Source organism: Nesoenas mayeri, assembly GCF_963082525.1.
Source record: "Nesoenas mayeri genome assembly, chromosome: 17".
NCBI lineage: Eukaryota > Metazoa > Chordata > Aves > Columbiformes > Columbidae > Nesoenas > Nesoenas mayeri.
Window position 1 is genome coordinate 3464933 of NC_137565.1, and position 12457 is coordinate 3477389.

General features: G+C 55.0%; 1 protein-coding gene across 1 annotated transcript in view; it reads left to right on the forward strand.

The window, feature by feature from the left end:
- Positions 1-5732, forward strand: part of NCOR2 (nuclear receptor corepressor 2) — a gene marked incomplete at its 5' end in the record, with an annotated part of 147423 nt that extends 141691 nt beyond the window's left edge. The window contains 4 exons of the mRNA XM_080355363.1: positions 709-762; positions 2888-3115; positions 4687-4866; positions 4973-5732. Of these exons, the coding sequence (XP_080211489.1) occupies positions 709-762; positions 2888-3115; positions 4687-4866; positions 4973-5148 (638 nt within the window). The 3' untranslated portion in view covers positions 5149-5732. The remainder of the gene's footprint in view (positions 1-708; positions 763-2887; positions 3116-4686; positions 4867-4972) is intronic.
- Between the last annotated feature and the right edge of the window lie 6725 nt (positions 5733-12457).

A 12457-nucleotide genomic window follows, 5' to 3' on the forward strand; every position in this document is an offset into this window, starting at 1 on the left:
TCAATACTAATTCAATTTGAATCCGTCTTGCAACAGCTGCATCGGATAAGAGGGGCCGAGCTGTCTCGTCTCCTGGCTGATGTTACCATGAGCCAACAGTATTGTTATGCCCCTCTGGGGACATGTGGCTGAACCCCGTGACCTTCCACACTTTCCTTTATCGAGGGAAAATATATAGAAATAGGAAACACCTCTTATTTGATGTGAATTTCTGTTATTCTAAGGAAAGCGATATCCAAGTCAAACAGCTCAGCTAAGAGGGAAAATATTGATTTAACATTTCTCCTCCTCCTCCTCACCCTCCCGCTGCCCAGCCCTGCTCCCTGGATGTGGGGACTTGAGCCTTTGGAAATCCCGTAGGCAGGAGAAAGGGTTTAACTTCACGGAACTGTGTAATCCGAAGGGCTGGAGGGAGGGAGGTCAGCACCGAGCACGCAGACATCGCCCTGGCTCTCTGGGCTCTGCTTTCCTGCCCTTTCCACGCAGGCGAGATGTGCCCACCGTGGTTTTCCAAAAGGCAAATTATTCCTGGTCCCAGCCAGCACCCACGGACCCCACACCCGCAGTGCATGGGGAGGGGGGTTGCTGTCACCCTGGGTGCTGTGACGGGGACACCAGGGACATCATGGCTGGCACAGCAGGTCCCTCCCCACCACCAGCCTGCACGTGCCGCTCGCTGTACTGAAGAACTTCTTTGTTTTTGTCCAGATGTTGGGCAGCCTGGGACAGAGATTTTCAATATGCCGGCGATTACCGGAGCAGGTAACTCTCCCACATATACCTGTACCATACCTCACCCCCTACAGGGCTCACAGCCACGGAGAGCAGGAGTCGTGGTAGATTTAAGCATCTCCTTTTTAACTTTTGCCATAAGACTGATTGTAGCAGTTGCTGGGAGGCTGAAGCCCCGGGACACACCGTAACTCCCTGCTGCCGAGCAGTGTAATTCCTGGGAAATCCTGGGAGAGCTTGAGGAGAGGTTAAATTCAAGGAAGGGTTGGCAATCTGACGCCAACAGGTAGTTAAACTTTAGCAAGGTGGAACCTCACATTCAGGAGAGAGCACCCTGCTCTTGGTGGGTCACCCACGGGGGGCTGGGAGGGCAGCGGCGGAAGGGAATGCGAGAGTGGGAAACGGGCTCTGTGCTCGGTTCTCCAGGTGCTTGATGCCTGGGCTGGCTCTGGTTTCCCAGGAGCTGGGAGGTGGTGGTGGGTCTGGCCGTGGCCGTGCAGCTGGTGCAGGGCAGGTGGGCTCTGTGGGCAAGATCCCCGAAACCCTCTGCTGCTGGGGGGCTCCCGGTGGGTGGAGGGTTTCAGGCTGATGGCCCAGTTCTGGTGGTGGTGTCTGAGCCATGGTGGGCTTTAGCCAGTCCCAGCCCTAACCAGCATTAACCTACCGCCCGCCTAACCAGGGTTCACTGCCTAACACCTGGGGCTGTACCCCGGCCTTCAACGAGCCCCCCTGCTCCAGGGAGAAGGGGTGCTGGGAAGGGGTCGGGATGGTCCCCAGACACCCATGGAGATGTATTTGTGCTGCCCCGAGGACCAGCATGCAGGAGCTGAAATGGAGGTTTAGGCACTTCCCCAGGGGCCCTGCACCCTCCCCAGCCCTGCTGGCCCCACGGCCTGAGCTCAGCTGGGAAAGGACAAGAGGGAGCAGCTAAAGGAAGGGATTTTAGTAAAGAGCAGCCCTGTGGAATTGAGTGGCTGGCGTGGGCTTCCCGGTGCAGGACAGAGACCAGCCCGAGGGAGAAGGTTGGTGGGGAGGCTGCTCCAGCAGCGCCTGGGTGGGCATGCAAATGAATGACATTAATCCCCATTGAGGAGTACTGATTGATACTTAATTAAGTATTAATGCTCTCCTACAGCAGGAATGCCTTCAGATTGTTAGTTTTAAGTAGGGGGAACAGCAGCTTTCCCACAGCCAAGGGGAGGAGGAGCTGTGGGCGAGGACTTTGTGCAGCAGGAGGGTCAGGGACAGCGGTGTCACATCCCCCAGGATGGGGGGCGGTGGGGGGGTGCTGGGGGTGCTTCCCTGCTGTTTTTGTGTCTGTATTTTGCCCTTGCTTATTCCCTGTAACCACCGCGCTGGGAATGACGGTGGCGTGGCTGAGCCCTCTGGTCCCGGTGCGGGGCTGCACCATAACTGCATGGCTTGAGACTCACACCCACGCCAACACCACTGCCCCTCTGCAGCCTGGGGAGGGGGCCCGGGGGTCTGCAGGAGGCTCCAGCCCCGGGGGGGGAAGGGAGCAGGTTGGGGCGATGGGCGGGGGGCTGGCAGGGGGTTGCAGAGAGGGAAGGACTCTGCCCCCTCCCCAGCGCAGGCAGCGTGTGCCCGGCCGGGGCTGCCTGCTGCCGCCAGGGCCTCATCTGGGCACCTCAGGTGTTTCTGTGGGATGCTCCCTCTTTCTTCCATGACTTTTCCTCCGTGGGAAACTGGCCTCCAAATTCCCAGCACAGCGACTTGTGATCTGTGTGTGCATCCGTACAGACTCCCATGCATCCGGGTGACTCCGGCCCATGTGCCGAGCCCCCCAGGGCTCAATGACAGCCCCATATCCCCCTGTCCTTCAACCTCTGGCCCCAGAGAACCCTGCCTGCTTGCAGCACCCCAAAAACCCAAATCCCAGAGTAAGTCCCATCCCACCGCCAGCCCCTGCCAAGCCCCGGGGCGGGACGGAGCGGGAGGAGGAGGACGGGTGCATCGCAGCGCTTTAAAGAACAAGATGACAAAGTTTGTTGCTTTGCGAGAATGTGCTGACTGTTTGTTTCTTCCCTTCTCCCTTGTCTCCTTTCTCCCCCTTTCCCCGTCCCCCCATCTTTCTTCTCATTTGGCTCCCCCCCATCTCCCGTCCCCTCTCTCCTCTCCCTCCCGTATCTCCCAGGGCTAATCAGTTGTAGGAGCCAGTCGGTCCAAGAGAATTCCAGTACCAACATGGGGTTGGAGGCAATAATTAGGAAAGCCCTAATGGGTAAATATGACGAGCAGTGGGAAGAGCGCTCACCTCTCAGTGCCAATGCTTTTAACTCTCTGAATGCCAGTGCAAGCCTGCCCGCTGCTATGCCCATAACTCCTGCTGACGGACGGAATGAGGACGTGCGCTCCTTGCCAGGTCTGCAGCCCTCTCTCCACCTTCGCTCTCTCTGTCTTATTAATTCTCAGCCTTTATATTTCCCCTTTTGTGGGTGGATTTATTCCCCCTCCCCCATTTTGTGTTCATTTTGGTTTTCTTTTCTCCCCTCCCTCCCCCAGCTTCGAGCTTTGTGAATCCGCTGATTAATCCTGGTCTTGTTTGATGTTAATTTAATAGTCTCAGAAGGTGCTGTTGCTTTCTCTAAACCACTGACTGTGCTCTTTTCCCCGTTTGTTGGTTTTCAATATCTCCTCTTCCTTTTTTTATTTTTATTTTTATTTTTACACCATGGGAAGGTTTGTGGGGGACACACACCCCAAAACAATGAAGCCATAAACTTAAATAGCCACCACAAACTGTCCATAAACCCCAGAAGGGATCACTGCTCCCAAAACGGGAAGGAGCTCAGAAGGGCCAGCATGGGGGGACATGGGGCAGGGTGGCCTTTCCCCCCAACCCTGGGGTTTGGGGGTGTCAGGAGATGCTCCAGACTGGGACCTGGATGGGACCTGGCGGTGCCTGGAGCAGGAGGGAGAGCTTTAGGGAGCTAAAGCGATAGACTGGGGACAACTTCGGAGAGCAGGGCTGGGGATAAGGTAACGATGGGCTGCGATGGGGCTTGCAAAGCCGGCTGGGCACATCAGTGGGGTCTGCCCAGCTCCGGGGCGAGCTTGAGCAGAGCTGGGGCGGGGTTGTTTGTCAGATCCACAGTTAAGGAAGAGAGGAGGGGGACCAGGGATGGATTGGGGAGAGCATTTGTCCCATGCACCCTTAGCAGTCTGGGCATGGAGTCCCCAGAGCTGAGGAGCAGGGTCCTGGGGGACACACACACACGTTACTCGGTGTCAGCTCAGACCAGGAGCTCTTTAGCTTGTGGCAGAAAAAGCTTTTGTGGCTCCTGCACGAAACCAGCAGCTTCTTCCAGCCACTCTTCCCCATGGCGGCGGCTGCCCAGGCAGGCAGGGAGGGGTGCAGAGCCCGTCCAGCCCTCCTGCACTTTGGGAGCTCCCCCCGGTTTGGCCAGGCTGACCTACTCAGCAAAGGCTGGTTTGGGTTTAAACCTTTCAAAAACCGGTTAAATATCACCAGGGATTTTGCTGTAAATTAAACACCATCCTGGCCATGTAGACCACGGGGAATGTGCTGGGGGCTCCAGCACCCACAGAGCTCCCGGTGGGTCCCTGCCCAGCGACACACGGAGCTCCCGTCCCTGGACCCGCGTTTGTGGGCTGAGCCACGAGCCGGCTCGGGAGCGGATCCTGCAGGGATTTGTGGCTGCTCCTGCTCTGGATCTGCTCCATGGGACCGTTGGTGGCATCAACCCACAAAGTGCAGAGCGGCGCAGCGGGGGGACAGAAACCTCTTGGAGCCCCCGCAGCCGCCCGCCTGCCCCCTGCAGCCCCTCACCTTTCCCACCACACCGCAGCAGCCCCGGGATCAGCTCCTCTCCTGCCACCGGCCATTTTTGCAAGCTCTGGAAAGGGACCCGCGCCCCCTCCCTGCACCCCGTGGCGAGGAGGTGGGTGACGAACGGGCGCTTCTCTTTGCAGGAGGAGGGGGAAAGCCAAAGATCGCTGCCCGGCCCAACAGCCGCAAGGCCAAGTCCCCAGCGCCGGGGCTGTCCTCGGGCGAGCGGCCGCCCTCCGTCTCCTCGGTGCATTCGGAGGGTGACTGCAACCGGCGGACACCCCTCACCAACCGCGTCTGGGAGGACAGGCCGTCATCCGCAGGTAGGGCTCGGGGTGGGGGACTGTCCCCAAAGCGCCTGTGCCACCCGCACAATGGGGGTCCCCACCCCGGCGCTGACTCTGCCTCCTCCTCCTCCTCCCCGTGCAGGTTCGACGCCGTTTCCCTACAACCCACTCACCATGCGGCTCCCCAGCGGGGTGGTGACACCGGCCCCCGCCACCCCCCTGCCGCAGGGGACCCCCGGCAGCCAGCACCACGCCTGGGACGAGGAGCCCAAGCCCCTGCTCTGCTCCCAGTACGAAACCCTTTCGGACAGCGAGTGAAGGGAGCCAGGGGCAGGGAGATGGCGACCAAACCCGGGGCGCGGGGAGCCAGCGGGACACCCAGGGCGAGCACCCAGCGCCCCGGCCCCGCCGGCTCTCACGTGCGAAGACGCAGGAGCAGAGCTATTTTATTTGTTTCTTTTCCTTTTTTTGTTTTGTTTTTTTTTTTTCCCTTCCCTTCCCAACCAGCCAGTTTTGGGCAATGTGTTTTTTTTATTATTATTTTTTGTTTGAATTTTTTTTTTGTTATCATCTGGAAATGTCTGCATCCTCTTCAGTCTGAAAAAGAAAAAAGCCTTAACGAGACAAAACCCAAGGAACCCATCTTCGATCTTGGCAACCGTGCGGGCGGCGACCTCGACGCTCGCCAGGGACCGTGAGCGGGGTCGAGCTGCGGGATGCTCCCCCGCATCCCCGCCGTGCCGCAAACCTGCAGAACCTTGCGCGGGTTAAAGAAAAAGGAAAACAAGAATAAGTTTGAAGAATTGAAATAGGAAGGAACGTCGCGGTTGGGTTCCCTTGTGCCCACGTCGTCAGCCCTGGAGTCATCTCAAGAGGCTTCGAATTTGGCTGGGATGAGCGGGCAGGGGAGGGAGGAAGGAGCTATTGCTTAAAAAGGCCCTGATCCCTTTGGTGGAAGCGACTCCGGGCTGAAAGGGGAGCGGGGACAGGGGTGTCCCCAGGCTGAAAGGGGATTGGGGACAGGGGTGTCCCTGGGCTGGCTCGCGCGCTGCCCACGAGGGGCTCGGTTGCTTTAAGTGCATTGTTGTTTTCTGAACGGTGAGCAAAAGGCAATTGTAAATTGTATTGGTCTACAGGGTATATTTTTGATACCTTCGGTGAATTATGTCGATATTTTACGCAAGGAAGGACTTAAAACACAGTGTTACATGCTGTAAAAGAGGTTCTGTTCTTACGTGCAGGCTTTGATGCGTTTGTCCATTGTATGGAAAGGTTAAAAAAAAAACAAAAAAGAAGGTAACAATGATCCATTGAAGTTATCTGTAAGTCAGGAGAATGTATGAACTTAGTTTAAAAAATAATAATAATAATAATATCAAAATCTTGCCATGGTTGCAGGGCCCCCCCGTTCCACACCCCTTTGCTGACTCGGCAGGAATTGTTCGCTGGTTGTAGCCGTGGCTGGTGCGGAGCCCCCCGGGCAGGGCAGAGCGGGCAGGAGGCCGGGGGGGCTGGGGCTGCACAGGACACCCAAAAAAGAGACACAAAAAAAAAAAAAAAAAAAGGTTAAAAAAGGCAAAAAAAAGTTTTTATTGTATTTTTGTGATACACACGAATGCTCTACTTTACATTATGTTTTTTCATTCCATGACGTTGGCTCATATCTGCAGTTACATGGTTAAAGAACAAAATATTAGACTCTTTTTTCATTCACTTCTGCTTTCTCGCTCTGGGAGGAAAAAAACAAAACAAGGCAAAAACCCCACAGAAATATGTATTAAATGCTTCGCATTCTATACGTAGAGGAACCCAGAGCTCGGCACAGACTTTGCGGCTCCCGGGCGGGCGGCAGCTCCCGCGTCCCCCAGCGGCTCCGGCGCCGTCACCTCCCCGCGGATCTTTCTTCTCTCCCTGCAACGTTCCCAGGTTGATTCTGATTTCAAAGCAAGAGAATGATGGTGTTTGTTGTTTGTTTGGGGTTTGTTTGTTTTTTTCCTTGGGTTGTTTTTTTTTTTGTTTGTTTTTTTTTTTTGGTTGTTTTTTATTTTACAATGTACAGGTTTTTAATGTTCATCAATGTTTATGTCTTTTCTGTTGTGTTTTTTTTTTTTTTTAAGAAAAAAGATCCAAGACAATGCACAAGCGATGTGGGAGTCTTTCCATTCCCAGGTTATTGCTGCTGGTGTCTCTGGCTCTGAGATATAAAAACTAACAGAGCTGATGTCTGGGCATAACGCTATTAAAGTGTTGCAGGTTTTGCTGGGGCGGGGAGGGGGGAAAACGTCCAAATCCGACCCATCTTCAAAGCCGCCTCCGTAACCTTTTCAGAGAAAAAACTAGAAAACAAAAAACACAACAAAGAATAAAGTTCCCACTTGGCACAGTAGCAATACTGTGTGCGGTGCTTTGGTGTCTCAAGGAGTGCAGGAAGGTGCTGGTGGAAGGCGGCTGCTGCGGTCACAGCCCGGTGATGGGACCATGCCGTGGTCACCGCCTGGTGACAGGTCAGAGCCCGGTGATGGGACCATGCCGTGGTCACAGCCCGGTAACAGGACCATGCCATGGTGACAGGACCCTGCCATAGCATCTCTAACTGCAGGGACCCCATCCTGGGCTCAGACGCAGAGGGGAACAAGAGAAGCCCTGCACCAAGGTGCTGCCGCGGGGTTTTGGTTGCGGCTCACTCACCAGTGGTACCACAGCCCCGCACGGTGCCGGGATGCAGGCGCTGGTTTGGGTTCCGTACCACGCAGCATCCCGTGCTGACCCCACGGGTGGGGACATGAGGAAGGGGCTTGGACTCCAGGCAGGAGCTAGAGAGCCACCTCCTTGCCCCCCTGGCTGGAGTGGGGGTGTCCCCCCCCCCGTTATTCCAGGCTCAGTCACCCAGCACCTGGAGCCGTGGGCTGGAGGATGAAGAGCTCATCCCATCCTTCGATGCCAACCCTGTGCCTGTGTTGCTCCTTGCGCACCTATGGAGAGGGGTTGGAGCTGGGGGGCTGGCCAGGAGCCCCAAATGATGCCCAGGGCTGTGCTGAGAGGGTGTCGCTGTGTTCAAAGGAGTTTTCGGATGTTTGCAAGGTTGTTCTGTGGCGCTGTGCACATGGGTGGATGGGCGGGCAGATGTCTCGAGATGTCGCACTACTTTTTTAACCAAGCGATGTCCAAAAGCTGCTTAAGCGGGATGTTTTTCTTGATTGTGGTCACCAAGAGATACCGATGGCACCCAAAGACAGCTGTGGGACCCTGCACCCTCAGCTAAATGCCCCCCAAGTAAGAGAGACCTGCATCTGCGGCAGCATCGCGCAGGGGTGATGCTGGAGGACACCCTGGCTTTGTTGCTCTTTGACCAGCAGCCCAGAAAAACATTGTTCAAGTGTGATTGAATTCAAAATTTGAATTTAAATTGATTTTTTTTTTAATATATATATATATATTCTGGTGATAGATAATCCCTCATAAGCCTTGTAGAAAAGTATTGGGAAGGCTAATTAGCTGCTACCTAGTTAAGAATTGAAACAGAAGCCTTGGATCTATTTGTGGGTCTAAATCACTATCACTATGTCCTCATGGGGTGTGGTTGACTTTGGTTGGGGTTGGGAGCTGTCGGTCCCCAAGTCGTCCCCGTCCAGGTCTGGGGGTGTGTGTGTGTTTGGTGATGTTTTACAAGGCAGGGGATGGATGAGGGGACAGCGAGCCATGGGGACAGCGAGCCGAGGGGCCGGGCTCTGTGCAAGGAGAAACTGGATTGCTACATGGAATTTAATCCACTGAAGGGCTGTTAGCTGGTTCTGCACTTGGGGCCATTCCGCTGCCGTCCTGGGGTTCAGACATGGATGTTACACAAGGGATGTTTTCCTGAGAGCAGCACTAAGCACCTCCCTCAGGGTGAACCTCAACCTGCCTCCGGCTCAGCATTTCGGGTGCTCCCCCCGACCCCAGCGGCTGCAGGGCCTGGGGAAGCGTCACCAGTGCTGCGGGACTGGTTTGTCTCTCCAAGGAACATCCACAAGGCTCCATGTGCTGCTGAAGGGTCGTCCTGTGTCCCTTGTATCGCCCAGACACCATCTGGAATCCCTCCAGGTACGTACCCGCGCTGACCAAACCTCCGCTCCCTGCGCCAGCTCCCGTGGCGATGCACTGGGTACATACCCGCTGGCTCTTAAAGAGCAGTCCGAAGACCAGAGATTTTGTTAAAATCCTAATTGGAAAGGCTTTTGCCGCTCTGAAGGCTATTAGAATAAGTTACTAAATAGCACGAACAGGAGCCAAGCTGTTCAGCCTTCCGCATCAGGGTTTAAACGCTGACGAGGGCTGACAGCGGTAGCCCTGGTCAATAATTCATGTTGACGCTGAAGAAACAGTAGAGGGGAAGGCTCTGAATTCAAGGCTAACGCTTATGATTTAATGATGGAAAACTTTAGGTCTACTTGAAAAGTTCTTGCATAAGGAGATGAAAATGAAATGGGACAAAAGCAGATGGCTTCGAAAACCAGCAGTAAAAAGAGTCAGAAATCCAAACTCACTGTTATTTTTAGACTCTGTGGCAGACGGGGCTTGAAGGGGAGAGGGAAGACAGAAGAAGGTCCCTGATGTCTTTGCCCTGGACAGAGGCCATGAGAAGGCACAGGACCGTTGCGACCTTCTAGTGATGAATTGGTGTTTAGTTAGGATTAAGGGGATTTTTTTCTTCTTTTGGAAAGAATTAAAGCCAGAGGAGGATTTTTTGGCTAGGCCAGACTCAGTTGGCAGGGGGGAAGCAGCATGAGACCAAGGTCCTTGCCGCACAAGCAGGATTCGGTGCGTTGGGCTCTGTCACCCTCCCTGCAGCCTGTGTCCCCCTGCGGGTGACAGGGACGGGGTGCGGTGTGGTACCCAGAGATGGGCAGGGGAGGGTTAAAAACAAAAGGGTACAAAACATGCCAGAATACAAACCCGTGTGCTGATGGCACCCAGCCCTGTGCACCAGCCCCCTGGCTCCTTAACCGAGCGGCCGAACGGGTCAGACGTGCCTTTGGCCAGCGGAGCCGGTCACCATCCCCGTGCTCCTCGCAGCAGGAAGCGTTTTATACTCTCCTGACAATCGCAATCCAGATGGTCATTCATCAGCTCCTGTGATTTGCCATGAAATTATATATGCTCGCTGATAATGGTGCAGAGGGCTAAAGAGCTGATCTTGGCAGGAGATGAGATGTTTTAAGCCGGCGAGTAGATTGGAAGGAAAGTAGAGCAGCTTTTGATGGGATGCCTGGATCTGATCAGTGCGGGACACCGAAGGGCGTTGGGCAGGGCTGTTTTGGCTGGCTGAGCCCTACCTGCCTCGTGTGCCCGTCTGGGAAGAGTTTGGGTCATAAGAAACTTGGGAGTGAGTGTCACTGTGTGGGGGGAGAAGGGGGGCGACAGCTGAATTAATTGTCAGGTTTATTTATCCACTCTTTTTTTGGCCTCCTGTAATTACTAAAATGAGGATTTGTCAGGACTCCGGGCAGCGGAGCGGTAATAAATCACTCGCCACCGACGGGAGCTTGGAACGGTTGTGTCTGAGCGAGCTGGGATCGGTGTCGGCTTTAGTGAAGTGCAAGTGCTGTCGGAGGAGCTGATCCACAAACAAACAAACAAACAGCTTTGCAGAAATGCCTCTGAAATAAAATCCCTGGGTGCACAGTTCTGCAGCCCGGAGCCACAGTTCTCAGCTGCTATGGGGAGGAATCACCTAACGGGGGTGCAGGGGGACCGGGGGGTTGACGAAAGCCTCAGCACCAGCGTGTGGGACACTGCCGGGCCCTGGGGGGCTGCAGGTCCCTTCCCATGGTGGCACCAGGGCGTCCAAAATCATTGCTATGACAAGCACACGCCTGGGCTGAAAACCTGCAGAAGGTGGGTTGAGAGGCAAAATCCTCGTGCTGCAAACGTGCCAGTTTCTGTGTCTTGCTTTGCAGAGTCGGGCTCTTCTGCAAGTCGGGCTTTGTTGGGCTCTGCCCTCCTGGCCTGGCTGGTGTCATGGGCTCGGTCCTGCTGGTGTGGCAGCGATGCCGTGCTGGGGGGTACATGGGGGTCCTGATCCCACCCAAGGAAAGTCCGTTCTCACCTCAGCTGCAGACACAGTAACCACCAACAGGTGAGGCTTCCGCTTGTTGGACCTGGTGGATGGAGAACAGGCAGAGACAACCACCCGGAGCTCCGTTCTGCCACCGGCCTCGTGCAGAGGAGAGCGTCGGTCACACCGGGGTTCGGGTCCGTGTCTTTGCAGAGGCCAGTGTGTTTCCCTGCTTTGGGAATAATCCAAGCGTCTCTCGCTGGAAATGCGTGTAACCTGGCGAAGCACAGGCTGCCGGGAGTGGTGCTGAACTCCATCTGGAGAGCGCTCGGCTTTGAAGTCGGGTGCTGTTTTAAACTCCGCAGGGTACTTTCACTGAGCAAAAGCAGCAGTTGTCAGTGAAGACTGATCTTGGTCCAGAAATTTGTGCTGCCCTCCCGACTTCTTTTCATATTTATTAGTCATTTGCAATCTCTTTGATGATTAGATGCACGCTCAGCTCGGAGAAAACTCGGTTGCAGTATTTGCTGAGGTGATGCCAGGGAATAGGAAAGACCGATCGCACTACCTGTGAGGTCCGGCCACATGAACTCGTTGTCGTCGTTAATTGCTGTGGCCGCCCCCAGTGCTCAGCAGCAGGGGCTGAGGAAGCTGTGGAGGAAGCAGAAGCCTGTGGACGGTTGGTGTGAGATGAGCAGCCCTGGTCGAGCAAGCCAGGATCAATTGCTCCGCACGTTGCAGGTCAGTGGTTGCAGGGGCTCCTCTGCCGCCTCTGGTGGCACGGGGGACAGGGAAGGCTTCATGAAGAACAAAAAGCAGAGCAACACCGTTCAGAAGGTTGGTCTCGAAAACACTACATCCTCATTCAAGATGTTCCTCAAACTCTGCTCTGAGCAGCTGTTGGTGTGCGGCGTGATGGGCCCTGATTCAGCTCGGGTGAGACACGGGCTCTGAGGAGGTTTGGACTCCACTGACTTGGGTGTTTGTTGGCCAAAGGCTGGAGTGTAGATACACAACCCTGATCCAGCTCTGCCCGGGCTCCAGGAGTATTTTCTGCTGCTGTTTTGTCCTCAGCCCTTCCCAGAAAGCGAAGCAGCTGCCAGAGGTCAGACACAAGGACCCTGGTCGGTGCGTGCCTGAAGGCGGGTGCCAGGTCTAGATCTGCATTCCAGTTGGACCAAAGCATGGCTTTTCCCCATGGGGATGTTAATCCTGGGCCTTGGCTTTGAGCCATCTCCAGCTTTCGCATTTTGGAACTGAAAAGGAGCACCATTCTGTTCAGGGGAAGAACAAATCCTTACACCCCATCTCTATACCCTGATGAGATGTCAAAACCAGTTCAAGCATTGCGAGCTCTTTAAAAGTGAAACCCATCCCTCTGCACCCATTTTTAAGCTATCAGGATAAATTCAGTCCCCGTGGGCTGCTGGAGCATCCTGCTCCCCTTCAGAGCAGCAACAGCCCCTGAGCTGGAGCTGCCTCCTCCATCCACCGATGAGGGAGAATCCAAGCAACAGAGGTTGGAAACCAAATAGCAGAGGTTGCTCTTGGGTCTCTTTGTGGGGGAGGGCAGCTTTTTTATTAGGTCCA